Here is a 22,367-nt window from a genome sequence, read left to right as displayed (position 1 = left end):
TATGTCGTTTGGCAAAAACATTACTCGGCGACAATGTTTCGTAAATGAGATACTCCAAAAATGATTTACATCCTCCGTAGGATAAGTTTCACGATATTGATAAGAATGTCATACAATTTCTACGCTGTATAGTGGATATAATGTTATTATTGCTGCAGCAGTCGCCGAGAGTTGAATTTAATTTGAAAATTAATTTGAGCCGATTAATAATAAATTATTGTCATCATTATACTGGTTAAACTTATAGGCAATATCGATTTGGTCGTTAAAATAAGCAGGTACATATTATTTTATAACATCGAATGCACCCGGTTAAGTATCATTTATTATTATTCGTTACTTTACAATAAAACGCTTTCTTGGCATAAAAAATTGTATGATTTATACAAACCATTAAAATATTAAATGAAATTTCGTATAATATATCTAATTGTTAATTTTAGAATTAGTATAATTGGCTTACTCTGCAATATATGTTACCTATATGACTAAGCAGATACGTTCATGCGTGTTCGTAAATTCGTAAATTATATATATATAATAAATATATAATATAATATTATATTATTATACATCGTATAAGTATCATTAAATTATAATATAGGTATTATCTACGTAGTAAACTAATATGACACGACTTTAAGCCAATGTAGGCATCGCATACATGGTATTAATTTAAATAATGTACATGTTATCATCACGTCACAATCGCATTAGTTAAATTAAAAACTAAATCTTTTTCATGACAAATCAGCTGTATTTTATTACGCATACAGTATACACTATACGGTGATACATAACGACTTTCTATGAATATAATTTATATTGGCCATTGGGGTAGTTTACGTTGTCTTTTCTCGTTAACTTCTCGATTCGATACCAAACACCTTAACACACACCTATATGAAGATAATAACCAACAATTGTAAAAAGCCTTCAAAAATAAATAATATTAGTAAAATGTACTCAAATTATAACAAATATTAATGAGAATAACTTCTCATGGACCTGGGAGAGTTAAAATATTTAAATAAATACTCTAACTAAACATATAAGACTCAAGACTATAATATTAAGTGGTATCGTACACATAGAACAATACAATAATTATATATATATAAAAAAAAGTCCCTCGTTATTCGAATTTACTAGCATCGCTCACAGTACATTACAATTATATTACTATAACTTTCGATACTCAACCAAATCCATGACATTACACACACACTCATGAACCACACGAGGGCGTGTCACTCATAACACGTGAGTTCGATGTATGCATAACAAATATTAGTACTTACTTACTTATTTACTTACTTACTTATTCTGTTTTTAGATGTATTTGTGGCATTGGCGTAGCTATTGTTACCACGGATATTTGTACGAGGTAGTGAGATTATATTTTCGCTAGATAGCATAATATATTATTTAATATTGTTAATAAAAACTTCTTATTGAATCCAATACAACTCGATTTTATCGCATTAGGTTTAGTTAGTTTTTCAATTTTTAAAACATATTATGTACAATATGTACCCTAGGGAACGCTTAGAATATGTGATAGGTGAACTACTTAGTGGAAGACAACACCTAATGGTGACACTTTACACTTTTTATTTTATTATTATTATTTATTTATAAATTTAACCATTCTCTACTCCATAATTGCTTCGGACGCCTTAAGATTCAGTTACCTAGTAACGTTTTACTAGTTGTACACGGAATCAGTTAGTAGGCTTCAGTTGTAGAAAACCGTTGATAAAGATCCTGGTCCATGCTCTTTAGTTGTTGGGTTGTGGTAGTACTTGTTTTATACTCATTGTGCAGATTATACTCTATAAAGGGTGATCTTATTTTTGCATTTGTCTATCTTAGAAAAATAAAATATTTCAGATTGTTTTCAAAGTAAACTTTCTTGGTATGCCCGCGGAAAATAATTACAGGGAGTTCATCATTCAAGAAACAAATTAAGTTTAAAAGCAATACCCATACTCATTAATTTTCAGTGAGGTTTTTTTTTAAAATAAAGGTAGGATCAATAAAACTTTTAAAAAGTAATTTTTATATTTTTTATTAGTTAATATTGTTTTGCTAAAATAGTCAGATATTGTCATTTTGATATGGTACTTACTTGAAACACTGAAAAACAATTACATTTTAAAACATTAAAACAAAATTAAATATGAGCGTGTATAGCTATGCTAAATTGCGTTTATGCCGAAAATAGTTAGTACCAAATATTCAGAAATAAATAGTTGAACGTTTTTTCAGCTGAATCATTTTACACTTTTACAGACAAGTGCTTTTTCTTTTATGACGATAATATCACCAAGAGAGACAAAGGGAAAAATTGTCTTACTAATTATTTAATATTTACAATGCTAAATTTTTTTAATTTTTTCAGTGGGTAGATTAGCACTATTCCCCCACATTGCGGGCGCCCCGGAAACTTTGTTATTAGAGTAAAATATTCATCAAAATACAATATAATATATTATTATTTAATTGTAAATTCCAAAAAATATTTTTCTATTACCTACCTAAAAGAATATCGTAAAGCCTATCGACTAGACATGTTTACTGTAAATGACTATTATCGATTATATTTTACATTTTGGAAACTCTTTCATGATGTACCTACAATAAAACGCTCATAAAATATGTGATTTTTCTTATAATATTCTTCTTTAGTTTTCTTAACTACCCACGTTTATAAGCATTGAACGGCTATTAAATTCTGACAAAGATTGCCCTATTGAGTTTAAATTAAATAATTTCACCAAACACATTTTGGAGAATAATAGATGTTTTTATTTTATTAGGAATATAACAAATATAATATAACATTTAGGTATAAGGTATAATAAAATAAGAATAGTCAAAACACTAAATTAGGCGGTTCTAGTTGTATTTTGTATGCATATTGCATATTATACATCGTATTATATACATGTCTCGTTCTCATATTATTTTAATACCTACCGTTGTCGTCGCGCCTTTTATTCAATCCCGACTTCACCACGAACAGTCTTTGCATTGTTGTTACGCGCTGATATAGCTGGGTGCCTACTGGCTATACATAATATGAATTATAATAATAACAATAACAATTATAATAGGACTAAAGAAAACGTACAGGTACTAGCGCGTCAGTCTCACAATCATGCGTCAGTGTGTATTTTTTTCTTCGCAATTTAATCTGACGAACTGACACACAAACAGGCAGACGGTTGTTTTCGAGATATTCATCGACGGCAACAACAATAATAACCATGTGTGGATCTCGTGTGAAGACTGAACATTCACCACGTTGTGTATTCACTGTGTATTGTGTGTGTGTGTGTGTGTGTGTGTGTGTGTGTGTGTGTGTGTCCCTGCAGCCGTCGTAGATTTCGAGACATTGCCTTGGATTAAATATAAAAAAATATATATAATAAAAAAAAAATCCCTTTAAGCCCCCGGCGTAGATGGAGAAAAACTCTACGTCATATAGATCATATTTCAGATCGAATTACGAATGTTATGCCGCCACCACCGCCGATGATTTATCTCCCCCTCACCGATTTAAGTCGCGTTAGTGAAAGCGGTATTAATTTTCTATACGTACCTATCAGTACAATAGCATGCGGGTTAATATAAACGATTTATAGGAGCCATGAGTGTAATACGTGGTGAGTTTTTCATGTTTCGAGGCTTCTTGATTTGTCAATGTACCTTATACCTATTCGATATATCTTTACTTTTAAACTCATCAATAACCACCCTAATTTTGAATGAAAAATTGAGTACGGAAACTGTTTTATTATTATTGTTATTGTTTTGTATACTTTTAGAAAATTAAAATGTAGTTGATTACCCGTATAACTTATACACCATAATTGGTTGAAAAATATTAACATTTTATAATATAATGTATTTAGTTAAAACTTGGTTTCTACAGTACTAGATGAAGGACACGACTACTATAAATTAAACCATCTATTTTATTTGCTTTTAAATGTATACTATAAGGCACGTTAATCCACGTGTAAATGGGATATTTTACTTGCAGACATTTTTTGAACACGATCATTTTTGTGTTAAAATATAATATGTTTTGTTTTTTTCCTAACAATTCAATAAATATTGCATTTTATGTGTGTGCGTTTGTGTATTTGTGTACGACTCATAATTTATTAATATTTTGGTAATCATTGCAGTCTCTGGCCTCCGCTATAGCTATACAGTACTACAGATTGAAGTATACAATATCGATACAATCGTAAATGCTTGTCGCATAATAATTATTATTTCGGTATATAGCCAGCTATAATATTATTATACTATAAGAACAAAGAATGATTTGATTTCAAAATTATATATATTTTTGTTATTTTGCATAGACTTGAAGTAGAGTACGTCATGATACTTCGAATAAGTATTATCTGAATTTTTCAGTGACTTGTGTCTTTATTTGTTACCATAAGAAATTACCAACAATAACCATTGAAACATTTTAACCATAATAAGACTTATTTTTAATCACCTAACCTAACCCAGAGAAAATGAAAAATATGTAAATAATGTAGATTATTATTATTGATTTATTTTTTAATTTTACATATTATTTGTAAACTTTTAAATTTCAAAACTAAATATTCATTTTTAAAAAAGTCTGTACAATAAAACTAGTTTCTTTAGACTTCTGAATATCAATCTTTAAGTATTTAAAAAAATAAAGTAATAGTAAGAACAGCAGTTTCTTATGTTGTTACTTTAATCTAAAAAATATAACCAAAAGAATAAACGTGTTAAGTACAGAAATAAACACAATTTAAAAAGGCGGGTAAGTGGATGTCGCTCTGATGTACAGTAGGTTATAAGTGGGTCACTGTAATGGATGTTGTTAAATTTGAATTCAATGATATAATATCATTGTATAGGAAAAACGATTCTGAGCGAAAACGGTCAGTCAGCCTATGATATTACCAAGTATATTTGATGATATTATTGTAAATAAAGTAATTTATATATAACCTATTTATGTGGAGCCTTGTTTCAATTTTCAATCCTTAGCTATAAAAGTTGAACATTTTATAAATTTTAAACTAAAAAATAATTATGAAATTATAAATTTGAATTTTAAATGCTTATAAAAAAAAATTGTGCCTACGTATTTTTAATATTTTTCAAGTGCTATTAGAGCGATATATCAGGAGTTTTATATCAAATTTCCACGCTTTTTTACCCAACAAATAAAATTTTATTGATATTTATAGAAAAAAAAACTAAAAAAATTTAAAACTGTCATTTAAAACAATGTCCGTAAACAGCTCAAAAAGAGTCGAATTATTTTCAAAATGTTATCGTGTATAGAAAATGCTAATACAAATATTCAGTGAAATTTTCAAGTATCTGCAGTCATACGTTTTTTAATTACAACAAAATAAGAAAATCGTTACATGATGAGATATCGAGTGAATATCAAATGTTGTAAAAATATGAATTTCAAACGCTCATAAAAATTTAATTTGACTTTCTTGTAGACATTTTTTTTTTTTGATAAAGGTAGAAAAAACTTATGGAAAATCTTGTATTACATTTTCAAATCTTAGATTTAAAAAGAAAAATTTTTATGAATTCTCAACTCAAAATAATTTGCTAATTTTCGTGATTTTTCCATATTTTGTCAATATTTGAACTTTAAATGCTTATAAATAAAAACTGTGACTAAGGATTTTTAATTTTTTTCATCTGCCTTTGAAACAATAACCTAGGAGCCTTCTATTAAATTGTCAAGCTTTTTTACACAACAGATAAAATTTTATTGATATTTATAGAAAAAAAAAACTAAAAAAAATGGAAACTAAAAATGTCCGTAAATAGCTCAAAATAAGTCAAAATATTTGGAAAATGTTATGGTGTATAGAAAATGCTAATATAAACATTCAGTCAAAATTGCATGTACCTACGGTCAGTTGTTTTAGAGTTGCACCAAAAACCAAAATCGATTTTCTCGAAAACAGATTTTGCGTAAAAATTCCCGTTTTTCCTTAATTTTTCTTTTGTTTTTCACGTCGGGTTTGAAAACTACTGAGAAATTTTACCCCCCAAAGTACCAACTAGATTCACTTTCCGATCAGAAAAGTTGCTGTTGAAGAAAATTCAAGCACTTTTACTGTCCTAATAGGTGATGACAGACACAAAAAAAAATAAAAAAAAAACACACATCATTGTAAAATCAATACATTCATCGCTTCGCTCAGAATCTAAAAGAATTAGAAATAGTTTATTTACGCCTTTTGCAACTTTTTGAGTCAGTACCAACTTACCAATTATTGACTATTAGTATCATTTAACTACCGTCGCATTTTGTCACAAATTATTTTTAAAGTTTAGTCAACGTAAGAAAAAACATTATTGTGGGTTATTAAAAATATTCCTTCATCATCGAATAATTGCATAAACTTATCGTTATATTTTAGTAGGTGCAATACATAATATATCATGGATATTATGACTATTAGAGGAATAGGAAACTATCCGAGAATAATAGAAACGTTTTCTTAAAATAATATTTAAGTTGACCTTTATGTTTATGCATTATGCACTACTATATACAATATTGATCATCATATTGGAGCTAGAAGATCAAACAATTTTGTATTGTAAATATCTAGTACACTATCATTATCAACATGATAATACGCAAATAATATAGCGAACTACGTTAAATAATTTAATTTCTGATTGATACTATCATTTAGTATTGAGAAATTAATGTTATCAAATGATTAATAGATTTTATAAAATTCAAATAATTTTTTGTAGTAAGCCCCCCCAATAAAGTATGTATATTGATCTACACGGTGTCGCTGGCAAACAAAGGTGTATTAATTCCCTTCCAAAAGAAAAACAAAAAACTAAACTTTCAAAAACAAATGTTCCCAATTTCTTAAAATAGCGATTTAGTAATAAATATCCCAACAATAGATTTTTAGAATATGATGATTTATCAATGTTATGTTTGCATTAAAATGTATAATGTTGAATATTTGGTAATAACTAATAACCTAACCAGTAACCAATACGTTGAGAAAGTAATATGGCACAAAACACCTCGTTTTGTGACAAAATAAACACGCTCCGATTTATTTTAGCCAATGCGTGGCGCGGTCTGTTGGTATTTCATGAAACATAAGAGCTGCATTCTATAAACAGTACGATACAATTATTATTATAATATGTACCTATTTAGGTACCTACTTACCTACATAAATACATAAATTATATTTTAAAATATATAATTTTATATCATACATTATTATATTATTTGTATTATAATGTTTGATTAGTACTTGCCTATTAATGTTTGATGTTGACTTGATACTTTTTCGTAATCTGGGTATAACAAAATAAAAATTTCTTTCCAAGCAGCTCTTTTTAAATACCTATCAGAATAATTATTTAAACTTTTGTCCCAAAGTAAAGACCTTGCTTGGACTTCGCTGATAAGAATCTCGATATCAATATTTAAATCGTCTTCCACAAATTCAATTGATTTTGGAGAGTTGACTCCACTAGAAAAAATCACATTCGTCCTCCGAAGACATGATGGATACTAAACACTTTCTATGTTTTGAGTCGATAAATATTATCGTTCGTGTGTTCTAATCAGTTTTTTTTATGTACATTTTGATTGAAATATTTTGGTCGTACGATATTTTTATCGGACAGAAGTTCAAAATGTGACCGACAGTTTTCAAGGCGTCGTACGATTATCTTATCGTACGACAATTTATCGTAATCGTGTGAACAGCTTAATTTATAACCATGTTATTTATAATATCGTACGATAATATTTTAATACGATAAATAAATCGTACGATGAAATATCGGTCGTGTGTACCGGCTCTTAGTTTTATATTTGGAAATAGTTTAATAATTTTAATATATTATTATACTGATAATTAATTACCATCAATGACTGATAAAATAATAATATATTTTTAATATTAAGTCAACTAGAATCAATAATACAATATGACTAGAAAACGAAAAAAAAAAAATAATAATAAAAACAATATTCAACGAAAAGTTAAAAAGAAATCATTTTTTTTCCCACAATGTTACGAAACCTATTTTTAGCTTATTGGTAATAGTTATTACTTATATATTAGCGTACCCGCAATACGATCAACCATACGACTATATGCTTATTCATAAAAATATTAGAAAGACTATTTTCTTTTTTTATTTTGATAGATAATAAATGGAAAAGACGATTGATTATCACCGATGTTGGTAATGTTTTAAATTTGAAAGTATTGATCAAAAAAAAAGTATTAAAAATTGAATAATACTGATATACTTTTATTATAATAATAAAACGATAAAAGTAATCTCGTATTAAAATGTCGAATGATGTATATGATATATACCAGATATTAACATACATTTTGTGAAAATAACTAAGAACACTGTACCTTTATTGTATTCAACTATTCAAGTATACATTTAAAATACAAGTACATTTAGTTTAATAATACCTACTGTACTACACCAATTGTTATGATTTTTGAACTATAGTAGTTTAATACGACGGATTTCATTAATACGAAATAATTACCATATTGTATCGAGATTGTGTCGATATATACATAAGCTCAAGAAATTAAGACGTAAAGTATTCAGATTTAATGTGTGTATATTAAATATATATTTAATACAAAAATACAATAATAAGTTACGATAAAGTGGTCAGCAGTGTTACGACTCCGAAGTGATAGCTAAGACTGTGAGTAGTTTTACAACCGGCTTCCAAGTTTCTTGCTTGTCGCTAACCGTCTGACGAGCAGATCTTGTCATGGTCTCCCTTATATATATGATCTTATCCTCAAGAGTGGTAGTCATAGTAGTGGCGAATATCTGGCATGATGTAAAATTTGGGTCTCGTTGCATAATTTGATATTCTGGTTGATTCACATCCTTTCTCACGAATATTGAGACATTTCCGAGAAGAGACATGTGACCAAACTTTTATAGTTGGATTATTTTTATAATAATTGCCTAATTAGTTATATCTCCACATTATTATAAACGTGCCTATGTTATACAAATTTGATAGGGTACGTAATACATGTATCCATGTCTTAAAGTGAACTACTGTTAAAAGATAAACGATAAAATATAATTATATTTACGTAGGTGTGTATTAATAATTCCAAATCTATAAATATTTTAATTCATTAAACCTACCTTTTTTCTTTAGTAGTTAAACAACTAATAATAGATTAAAATAGGTACAACAGTTTGTATGTATCTGGTAAGCAGGTATAAGTTTTTAAATTGAAAACTGGCTAAGTAGGTAACATTTAATCACAGAAATGGGAGATTTAAGTGCGTATGTAATTTACACTGATATTATCGTCTATATTTAATAAAAAAATATTGATAAAAATCAGTAGATAAAAAATTGATATTTCCAAAAAAGTCTATACTTGATAAGAAATACAGATTAAATAAAAAATTCTAAATTGAATAAAAACTATGATGAATAAAAAAATTGATAAAATATCAATATTTTATAACTTGTAAATAAAAAATCTAACAGAAAAATTCATAATTAAAAAATTAAATGTTAGCTTTCAGGTTAACTATTTTTATATAAAGGTAAAATTTGGTACTACAAAAAACAACTAATATTACAATTAACCATGAGGGTGGCTGCCTTTATTTTAAATTTTCAAGAATTTCTCATTTACTATATAGATAACACACAAGACCTGCAGCGTAAGTCAAATGTTGACCAGCTGTTACACATGTGTTTACCTAACGTAGAATTTATAAATGCATAATTCGGCGAATATTTAACGTTATTCTTTGTTTGTAGGACGTTTTCTTTTTAATTCTAAAAAAATTCAACTTTTTTCTCATGGATAACACTAAATATAAATGTTGACGGAATTTTAACTTTCTGATACAACTTTTTTTGTCCAAAAAAGAAATATGGAACTATAGAAATCGACTAATCTTAATGATTTACCCAGGGGGTTGTGTGTCTACGTTTTTAAATTTTGATGAATTTAACTTTGTTCCCAAGGATAACAATAAAGCCTAATGTAGATCAAATGCCGACTCTCTATTACACTAGTTTTAAATAAAAGTACTAATTTAAACCACGTAAATCAGCTCATATCAACAATTATCCATAGGGATAGGCTGTCATTATTTTAAATTTTTGAGATGGAATCCTCGTTAAGAATATAGATAACACACATTCCTAGCGTGGGTTAAATATTAATCAACATTTACACTAGTAATTACCTAAAGAAGAATTTAGAAATAAAAATATCAGCAGATATTAACTACTTTTAACTGGAGGTGGTCTGTCTCCAATTGTAATTTTAAAAATTACAAGTATTTCCAATGGATATCACTAAATATAAATGTTGATGGAATGTTGACTTTCTGATACACATTTTTTTGTCCAAAGAAGTAATATGGAACTATTGAAATTGACTAATCTTAATAAATTTCCGGGGGGGTAGTATGTTTACATTTTCAAATTTTGAAGAATTTAACGTTTTCTCGAAGGATAAAGATAAATTCTAATTTAGATCATAAGCTAACTTTCTATTACACTAGTTTAAGGTAAAAGTACTAATTTCAACCACATAAATCGGCTCATATAAACAATTATTCATAAGGACAGGCTGTCTTTATTTTTAAAATTTGATGAAATTCTCTTTTAAAATATAAATTACACACGTTACCATCGTGGGTCAAAGTTGACTAACAGTTATACACTTGTGTTGACCTTATGTGGAAATTTATACCACTGAAATCGGCTCATATTAACAATAATCCATAGGGGTGGGCTGCCTTTATTCTTAAATTTTGATAAAATTCTCGTTTGAAATATAAATTACACATTCAGAATGTATATGTCACTCGTGTGAGATTAAACAAACAGGACATTTTTAAGAAGCAACAGAACAAGGTGCCTGTTGCATAAATCCGAATTCAGACTGCAGTGAAGATAATTCAGAAATCGTACCCAGAGAAGATAGGACATTTTGGACAGTGGACTGTGGTATCCTCTTCGATATGAACCCTGTCGATGTGCCTTATTTTGCTGTGACTTGTGCTAAACTTTTGACCGCAAATATCACAAGAATGACTCACTTTTAGATGAACAGTTTTGATATGTCTTTGTAGTGTATCTTTTCTTTTGAAAACCCGATCGCATTGTTCACATGACGTGTGGATTGGGGCTATATGTGAAGCAATGTGTCTACTTAGCCAACATTTGTATAAAAAATTTTGTCCACATAAATTGCATGTAAACACATCTTCTCTGGGTTCGTTTTCTGAATTATCTTCACTGCAGTCTGAATTCGGATTTATGCAACAGGCACCTTGTTCTGTTGCTTCTTGAAAATGTCCTGTTTGTTTAATCTCACACGAGTGACACATACATTCTGAATTGTTTTGTCCGAAATAGTGTGGCCCATAGTTTACTGTTATTTCTTGGCCTAGTTTGATTTTTGTATTGGCTTTTACAATAGCTCCTTCATTTCCTAATGACATTATGTCTGTATTCGCCTCACAATCGTGATTCAAAAATGCCGCGGGCCCAAGCCATAATTTTGTTTGGCCTGTAAACATTTCATGGGATAATACTAGTGATGGGCATAACCAACTAGTTTTAACTATCGATTGTCTATCGATAGTTTCAAAAACTACCAAGTGATTTTTTAATTGAATAGATATTATTATTCATCGATTGTTTTTAAAAATTCACTCGATAGTTTTCTTTCGGTAGTTGCATACATCTAACACTGACTAGTTTTGACTATCGATAATTTTCATTCGGTAGTAAATAGTAATACACGTCTAGTACCAACTAGTGTTGACTATCGAGTTAAAAAAAAAATCGATAGTTCGATAGTTTTTCGATAGTTTTATAAAACAACCGAGCAATTAGATAGTTTAAACTATCGAGAACTTCGATAGTTCTCACTCGGTTGTGCCCATCACTAGATAATACTATTAATGGGATTATATTAATAGTGGGATTTATATAATAGCTGGATTTTTCTTATATTGGGATTATATTTACAAAGGGATTAAGTAATAGTGGGATTGTATTTACGATGGGATTATACTAACTAAGGGATTATATAGACGACAGGGGGATTGTATTTATAGTGGGATGATACTTAGAGTGGGATGATACCTATAGTGGGATTATTAAATATTTTTCATAATGTCATTGAAATATTTCAAAATCACAACCCTACCTGTGTATATTGACCTCACAACTGAATATTGTCGTATTTGACTATTAAAAAAAATCTTCTTCAACAGGTGCCATGGACCCGTATAATTCTGGTAATGTGTTATCCATATAAATAGTTTTCGTAGCCACCACGTTGACGCCAAAGTCTTCATCCCTTGGGTATCTATTACATGGCTGGTATTCACATCTAGAACAAGGAGAAAGTGATAATTCATATTTAGATTTTTGTAATTTCAATAATTTTTTATCCTGTAGAGAGCAAATAGCCACTGGCACAACTCCCGATTTATGTGTTGTAAATCCAAGTATGGGATCCAAATATTCGGTTAGGCATTGATCGTCGACTGTGCACAAAATTGTTGCTTTTGAATTTGACATTATAAGATATTATTTTAAAAATATAAAAATTCTTATTTGTTGATTTTGAACTATTGTATAATAAACCTGTGACGATATGACCAAAAATCGATATCAATTATTGATAAATAATTACATTAATAAATACGAACCTTTCTAGCCGGAACTTTAAAAATGATTAAATCGCAATGATTTTTTTTTTTTAATGCGGTGGCAAGAATTAGTTTTTTGTTGTTCCACGCCTATTAAACGGGCGAATCGTTCTCAAAGTGTCACAAAATACTGTTAATGTCCACTAACAGTGGTTAAGGTAATAACAATTGTGAATTTAAATTGTTTAAGTACGTTTTAGGAAAAAACAAGTATCTACGAATTTGTCAAAGGGAGGAGGGGGGTATTGACAACATATTTATATTTTTAAATGCGATGGCAAGAATTAGTTTTTTGGTGTTACACGCCAATTAAACGGTCGAATCGTTCTCAAAGTGTGTAACGAGACAGAATTAATAGGAATAAACGAAACAACCCGCGCCATCTACCGGACATAACAAGTGTCAAATGAAAAGGTACCGAGCCGACCTAATCATGACTTTCCAACATTTTACTCATCGATAATGCAACTAATGATCGCGTAAAGTGTTGTGGTACTTAATAACTTGATATACTATATTGTCCATTACTTTTCTTACCCGTAAAACAACACGTATATAGAATAAAGACAAAAGTGCGTCGAACCATAAAAACGCACTGACACCGTACAGAGCGCGCGGCAGCACACGCGCTCTAAGACCGGACAACTGTACAGGACTTTCCGACACGGAAAAGCACGAGTTGAGGTCAACAATACAAAAGTAAACAAAATCATCAAAAGCTACATCGATATAACCTAGCCGCCCACGTGAGAACCAACACGCATCACGCAGAAACCTAAGGAAATGTGGTCAATATAATTCAGCACACCAACCAGCGGCAATAGGTGTCACACTACATTTATACAGGCCAGATCAGAGCCTACAGTATCAATCGTTCGTTCCCGTCATCGTTCTCATTCTCTAATATTATTATTTTAACGTAAAGTAACTTCCCTCCACACCCCTCTTCCAGCCTTGACAGTGTGAGTAGTGGTACGCCCTGGCAGCGTACTGATCAAGCTACTCACGCCTAAAGCACTGGAGAGAGCTTCCCCACAACACTCTCTGTACGGAGTCGGTAGTGGTACGTCTTAGCAGCGTACTGTTCAAGCTACCGATTCCAAACAGCAGTGGTCGTTGTCCGCGACCGTCGCCGCCACCCGCACGCGCCACCGTCGAACCAGTCATCTCCAACTGCTATTGCCGCCGCTGTCATCGCAGCCACCACTCCGCGCCGCACCTAGCTCATTCACGCTGTCACGGGAAAACGCATCACCATAGGAGGAACCAGTGTTGTGCATCGAGGACGAGTCAACGCCCGATAGCCACATCCCGTTCATATACGCCCGCCAAACACCACCAACCGAGTCGGCTGTTTTGGTCTGGGGTATTCAACTGCCCGATCCATCAACCCTACGGCACCCACGTGAGTCATACCACTCGTCAATAACCAACGTATCAAATATTTGTAGCTCAACGAGCAAATTATATCAAAAGAAAATATTGTAAAAACCATTTAAAATTCTATACCGAAATATCTGTAGCTCGAAGAGCACTTGTCAAACTAAAAGAAAAACTGTATAGCATAAATAAACTGTTTTGACTATTTTACGTAAGAATAAAGAACCATCATTCGATAACACAAAACAAACTGCGTTCTGCACTCTTACAAGTGTCACAAAATACTGTTAATGCCCACTAACAGTGGATAAGGTAATAACAATTGTGAATTTAAATTGTTTAAGTACGTTTGACGACTGGAGTCTGGCCGATCTCTCAAAAATCACCCGGTAGTTGTGCAAATTTTGATTTCAAAAATTTATTAAAAATCGAATAATAGGACTACCGACTTGAAACCATTTAACCGCACCTATATTAAAATACCGTATTATTCATAATAAAATTCTCCAAACTGATAAACTGTAAACTAGATTAAAATAATATACTACATGCGATCACAATATTTTCGTTGCTACTGTATTTTCGCTGCGGCCTGCAGGTATTCTTATTATCATGATTCGTAATGACCCGGTCAAATTCAAATAATTTCTGGATATCCCTGATAAATTTTAGATAAGTCTCTGTGGCATCGAATCTAATCAAATTAATTTTAGTTTTGCGTTTATATAAAAATTAGAATTTATTTTATAACAAAAAAAAAAAAAAGTATACTATAAAATAAATGATAACATCAAAGTTCCATATATTAAGATTTTTTTTTTAAAAAGTCGGAGGGTGTCCAGACATGGAGGACAACCCCCCCCCCCCCCCAAAAAAAAAAAAATACGCCACTGTGACAAACTGTTGAACTTGTGATTACCTTATGTAGAAACTTATATCACATAAATCAGCTCATAAATACAATTAACTATTGGGGTAGGCTGCAATTATTTTTAAATTTGGAATAATTTGTCATTTAAATTTTAGATAACACACATTACCAGTGTAGGTAAAATGTTGTCAAACTGTTACACTTGTGTTTACCTAATATAGAAATTTATACCACATAAATTGGCTCATAATTACAATTAACTATTCAGGTAGGCTGCAATTAAAATTCTCAAAAATTACACTGCCGTCCAATGGATATCACTAAATGTAAATGTTAATGGAATCTTGACTTTTTGGTACGAATTTTTTTGTCCAAAGAAGTAGTATGGAACTATAGAAGTCGACTTATCCTAATTATTTTCCGAGGGGGAAGTATGTCTCTATTTACAAATTTTGAAGAATTTAAAGTTTTTCCTAAGGATAATAATAAGGATAATAATAAATCTTAATGTAGATTAAATGCTGACTTTCTTTTACACTAGTTTTAGGTAAAAGTACTAATTTGAACCACATAAAACAGCTCGTTTAACAATAATCCATAAGAGTGGGCTGCCTTTATTTTTGAATTTTGATGAAATTCTCGTTTAAAATATAAATTACACACATTACCATCGTGGGTCAAAGTTGACTAACAGTTATACACTTGTGTTGACCTTATGTGGAAATTTATACCACATGAATCGGCTCATTTTAACAATTATTCATAAGGATGTGCAGCATTTATTTTTAAATTTTGACGAAATTCTCGTTTATAATATAGAGTGCACACATTACCATCGTGGGTCAAAGTTGACTAACAGTTATACACTTGTGTTTATCTAATGTAGAAATTTATACCGCATAAATCAGCTCATAATTACAATTAACTATTGGGGTAGGCTGCAATTATTTTTAAATTTGGAATAATTTGTCATTTAAATTTTAGATAACACACATTACCAGTGTAGGTAAAATGTTGTCAAACTGTTACACTTGTGTTTACCTAATATAGAAATTTATACCACATAAATTGGCTCATAATTACAATTAACTATTCAGGTAGGCTGCAATTAAAATTCTCAAAAATTACACTGCCGTCCAATGGATATCACTAAATGTAAATGTTAATGGAATCTTGACTTTTTGGTACGAATTTTTTTGTCCAAAGAAGTAGTATGGAACTATAGAAATCGACTAATCCTAATGATTTTCCGAGGGTTTAGTATGTCTCCATTTTCAAATTTTGAAGAATTTAACGTTTTTCCCAAGGATAATAATAAGGATAATAATAAATCTAAATGTAGATTAAATGCTGACTTTCTTTTACACTGGTTTAAAGTAAAGGTACTAATTGGAACCACATAAATCAGCACGTTTAACAATTATCCATAGGAGTGGGCTGCCTTTATTTTTAAATTTTGATGAAATTCTCGTTTAAAATATAAATTAGACACTACCATCGTGGGTCAAAGTTGACTAACAGTTATACACTTGTGTTGACCCAATGTGGAAATTTATAACACATAAATCGGCTCATTTTAACAATTATTCATAAGGATGGGCATTCGTGGGTCAAAATTGACTAACAGTTATACACTTGTGTTTACCTAATGTAGAAATTAATACCACATAAATCAGCTCATATTTACAATTACTATCGGGGTAGGCTGCAATTGTTTTTAAATTTTGAAGAAATTCTCGTTTATATTTTAGATTTCACAAAAGACCAGTGTAGGTCAAATGTTGACAAACTGTTACAATTTGTTTACCTAAAGTATAATTTAGAAATACAAAAATCAGCTGATATTAACTACTTTTAACTAGAGGTGGTCTGTCTCCACTTAAATTTTTCAAAAATTACACTTATTTACAATGGATATCAATAAATATAATTGTTGATGGAATGTTGACTTTTCGATACATGTTTTTTTGTCCAAAAAAGTAATATGGAACTATAGAAATCGACTAATCCTAATAATTTTCCAAGGGGGAAGTATGTCTCTATTTTCAAATTTTGAAGAATTTAACGTTTTTCCTAAGGATAATAATAAGGATAATAATAAATCTAAATGTAGTATAAATGCTGATTTTCTTGTACACTTGTTTTAAGTAAAAGTACTAATTTGAACCACATAAATCAGCTCGTTTAACAATAATCTATATGAGTGGGCTGCCTTTATTTTTAAATTTTGATGAAATTCTCGTTTAAATTATAAATTACACACATTACAATCGTGGGTCAAAGTTGACTAACAGTTATACACTTGTGTTTACCTAATGTTGAAATTAATACCACATAAATCAGCTCATATTTACAATTAACTATCGGGGTAGGCTGCAATTGTTTTTAAATTTGGAAGAAATTCTCGTTTATATTTTAGATTTCACAAAAGACCAGTGTAGGTCAAATGTTGACAAACTGTTACAATTTGTTTACCTAAAGTAAAATTTAGAAATACAAAAATCACCTGATATTAACTACTTTTAACTAGAGGTGGTCTGTCTCCACTTAAATTATTCAAAAATTACACTTATTTCCAATGGATATCAATAAATATAATTGTTGATGGAATGTTGACTTTTCGATACATGTTTTTTTGTCCAAAAAAGTAATATGGAACGATAGAAATCGACTAATCCTAATAATTTTCCAAGGGGGAAGTATGTCTCTATTTTCAAATTTTGAAGAACTTAACGTTTTTCCTAAGGATAATAATAAGGATAATAATAAATCTAAATGTAGTATAAATGCTGATTTTCTTGTACACTTGTTTTAAGTAAAAGTACTTATTTGAACCACATAAATCAGCTCGTTTAACAATAATCTATATGAGTGGGCTGCCTTTATTTTTAAATTTTGATGAAATTCTCGTTTAAATTATAAATTACACACATTACCATCGTGGGTCAAAATTGACTAACAGTTATACACTTGTGTTTACCTAATGTAGAAATTAATACCACATAAATCAGCTCATATTTACAATTAACTATCGGGGTAGGCTGCAATTGTTTTTAAATTTGGAAGAAAATCTCGTTTATATTTTAGATTTTACAAAAGACCAGTGTAGGTCAAATGTTGACCAGCTGTTACAATTTGTTTACGAAATGTAGAAATGTATACCACATAAATCAGCTCATAATTACAATGAACTATTGGGGTAGGCTGCAATTAATTTTAAATATGGAAGGAATTCTCGTTTAAATTTTAGATAACACACATTAACAGTATATTATGTCAAATGTTGAAAAACTGTTGCACTTGTGTTTACGAAATGTAGAAATGTATACCACATAAATCAGCTCATAATTACAATTAACTATTGGGTAGGCTGCAATTAATTTTAAATTTGGAAGGAATTCTCGTTTAAATTTTAGATAACACACATTAACAGCATATTATGTCAAATGTTGACAAACTGTTACAATTTGTTTACCTAAAGTAAAATTTAGAAATACAAAAATCACCTGATATTAACTACTTTTAACTAGAGTTGGTCTGTCTCCACTTAAATTTTTCAAACATTACACTTATTTCCAATGGATATCACTAAATATAATTGATGATGGAATGTTGACTTTCCAATACACATTTTTTTGTCCAAATAAGTAATATGGAACTATAGAAATCGACTAATCCTAATAATTTTTCGAGAGGGAAGTATGTCTCAATTTTCAAATTTTGAAGAATTTAACGTTTTTCTTAAGGATAATTATAAGGATAATAATAAATCTTAATGTAGATTAAATGCTGACTTTCTTTTACACTAGTTGTAAGTAAAAGTACTAATTTGAACCACATAAATCAGCTCGTTTAACACTAATCAATATGAGTGGGCTGCCTTTATTTTTAAATTTTGATGAAATTCTCGTTTAAAATATAAATTACACACATTACCATCGTGGGTCAAAGTTGACTAACAGTTATACACATGTGTTGACCTAATGTGGAAATTTATACCACATAAATCGTCTCATTTTAACAATTATTCATAATGATGTGCACCATTTATTTTTAAATTTTGACGAAATTCTCGTTTATAATATAGAGTGCACACATTACCAACGTGGGTCAAAGTTGACTAACAATTATACTCTTGTGTTGACCTTATGTGGAAATTTATACCACATGAATCGGCTCATTTTAACAATTATTCATAAGGATGTGCAGCATTTATTTTTAAATTTTGACGAAATTCTCGTTTATAATATAGAGTGCACACATTACCATCGTGGGTCAAAGTTGACTAACAATTATACACTTGTGTTTATCTAATGTAGAAATTTATACCACACAAATCAGCTCATAATTACAATTAACTATTCAGGTAGGCTGCAATTAAAATTCTCAAAAATTACACTCCCGTCCAATGGATATCACTAAATGTAAATGTTAATGGAATCTTGACTTTTTGGTACGAATTTTTTTGTCCAAAGAAGTAGTATGGAACTATAGAAATCGACTAATCCTAATGATTTTCCGAGGGTTTAGTATGTCTCCATTTTCAAATTTTGAAGAATTTAACGTTTTTCCCAAGGATAATAATAAGGATAATAATAAATCTAAATGTAGATTAAATGCCGACTTTCTTTTACACTGGTTTAAAGTAAAGGTACTAATTGGAACCACATAAATCAGCACGTTTAACAATTATCCATAGGAGTGGGCTGCCTTTATTTTTAAATTTTGATGAAATTCTCGTTTAAAATATAAATTACACACATTACCATCGTGGGTCAAAGTTGACTAACAGTAGTGGTAGGCTGCAATTAATTTTAAATTTGGAAGAAATTCTCGTTTATATTTTAGATTTCACAAAAGACCAGTGTAGGTCAAATGTTGACCAACTGTTACACTTTTGTTTACCTAAAGTCAAATTTAGAAATACAAAAATCAGCTGATATTAACTACTTTTAACTAGAGTTGGTCTCTCTCCACTTAAATTTTTCAAAAATTACACATATTTCCAATGAATATCACTAAATATAATTGTTGATGGAATGTTGACTTTCCGATAAACATTTTTTTGCCCAAAGAAGTAATATGGAACTATAGAAATCGACTTATCCTAACAATTTTCCAATGGGGAAGTATGTCTCTATTTTCAAATTTTGAAGAATTTAACGTTTATCCTAAGGATAATAATAAGGATAATAATGAATCTTAATGTAGATTAAATGCTGACTTTCTTTTACACTAGTTGTAAGTAAAAGTACTAATTTGAACCACATAAATCAGCTCGTTTAACACTAATCAATATGAGTTGGCTGCCTTTATTTTTAAATTTTGATGAAATTCTCGTTTAAAATATAAATTACACACATTACCATCGTGGGTCAAAGTTGACTAACAGTTATACACATGTGTTGACCTAATGTGGAAATTTATACCACATAAATCGGCTCATATTTACAATTCACTATTGGGGTAGGCTGCAATTATTTTTAAATTTGGAAGAAATTCTCGTTTATATTTTAGATAACACAAAAGACCAGTGTAGGTTAAATGTTGACAAACTGTTGCACTTGTGTTTACAAAATGTAGAAATGTATACCACATAAATCAGCTCATAATTACAATTAACTATTGGGGTAGGCTGCAATTGTTTTTAAATTTGGAAGAAATTCTCGTTTATATTTTAGATTTCACAAAAGACCAGTGTAGGTCAAATGTTGACAAACTGTTACAATTTGTTTACCTAAAGTAAAATTTAGAAATACAAAAATCAGCTGATGTTAACTACTTTTAACTAGAGGTGTTCTGTCTCCACTTAAATTTTTCAAAAATTACACTTATTTCCAATGGATATCAATAAATATAATTGTTGATGGAATGTTGACTTTTCGATACACATTTTTTTGTCCAAAAAAGTAATATGGAACTATAGAAGTCGACTAATCCTAATTGTTTTCCGAGGGGGAAGTATGTCTCTATTTACAAATTTTGAAGAATTTAAAGTTTTTCCTAAGGATAATAATAAGGATAATAATAAATCTTAATGTAGATTAAATGCTGACTTTCTTTTACACTAGTTTTAGGTAAAAGTACTAATTTGAACATCATAAAACAGCTCGTTTAACAATAATCCATAAGAGTGGGCTGCCTTTATTTTTGAATTTTGATGAAATTCTCGTTTAAAATATAAATTACACACATTACCATCGTGGGTCAAAGTTGACTAACACTTATACACTTGTGTTGACCCAATGTGGAAATTTATAACACATAAATCGGCTCATTTTAACAATTATTCATAAGGATGGGCATTCGTGGGTCAAAATTGACTAACAGTTATACACTTGTGTTTACCTAATGTAGAAATTAATACCACATAAATCAGCTCATATTTACAATTCACTATTGGGGTAGGCTGCAATTATTTTTAAATTTGGAAGAAATTCTCGTTTATATTTTAGATAACACAAAAGACCAGTGTAGGTTAAATGTTGACAAACTGTTGCACTTGTGTTTACAAAATGTAGAAATGTATACCACATAAATCAACTCATATTTACAATAAACTATCGGGGTAGGCTGCAATTAATTTTAAATTTGGAAGGAATTCTCGTTTAAATTTTAGATAACACAAATGACCAGTGTAGGTCAAATGTTGACAAACTGTTACAATTTTGTTTACCTAAAGTAAAATTTAGAAATACAAAAATCAGCTGATATTAACTATTTTAACTAGAGGTGGTCTCTCTCAACTTAAATTTTTCAAAATTACACTTATTTCCAATGGATATCACTAAATATAATTGTTGATGGAATGTTGACTTTCCGATACACATTTTTTTGTCCAAAGAAGTAATATGGAACTATAGAAATCGACTAATCCTAACAATTTTCCAATGGGGAAGTGTGTCTCTATTTTCAAATTTTGAAGAATTTAACGTTTATCCTAATGATAATAATAAGAATAATAATAAATCTTAATGTAGATTAAATGCTGACTTTCTTTTACGCTAGTTTTAAGTAATAGTACTAATTTGAACCACATAAATCAGCTCGTTTAACAATAATCCATAGGAGTGGGCTGAATTATTTTTGAATTTTGATGATATTCTCGTTTAAAATATAAATTACACACATCACCATCGTGGGTCAAAGTTGACTAACAGTTATACACATGTGTTGACCTAATGTGGAAATTTATACCACATAAATCGGCTCATATTTACAATTCACTATTGGGGTAGGCTGCAATTATTTTTAAATTTGGAAGAAATTCTCGTTTATATTTTAGATAACACAAAAGACCAGTGTAGGTTAAATGTTGACAGAC

At 29.8% G+C, this 22,367-nt stretch overlaps 1 protein-coding gene across 1 annotated transcript; it reads right to left on the bottom strand.

Moving 5' to 3' along the window:
* Nucleotides 1-11,025: 11,025 nt before the first annotated feature.
* Nucleotides 11,026-11,571, bottom strand: LOC132940619 (zinc finger protein 90-like). Its single transcript, XM_061008340.1, has one exon. The coding sequence runs from the start codon at nucleotides 11,569-11,571 to the stop codon at nucleotides 11,026-11,028; it is 546 nt and encodes a 181-aa protein (XP_060864323.1).
* Nucleotides 11,572-22,367: the final 10,796 nt, after the last annotated feature.

Source organism: Metopolophium dirhodum, chromosome 1 (assembly GCF_019925205.1).
Source record: "Metopolophium dirhodum isolate CAU chromosome 1, ASM1992520v1, whole genome shotgun sequence".
Classification (NCBI taxonomy): Eukaryota; Metazoa; Arthropoda; class Insecta; order Hemiptera; family Aphididae; genus Metopolophium; species Metopolophium dirhodum.
Note: the sequence above shows the minus strand (reverse complement) of the source record. Positions and strands in the feature narration are given on the sequence as shown.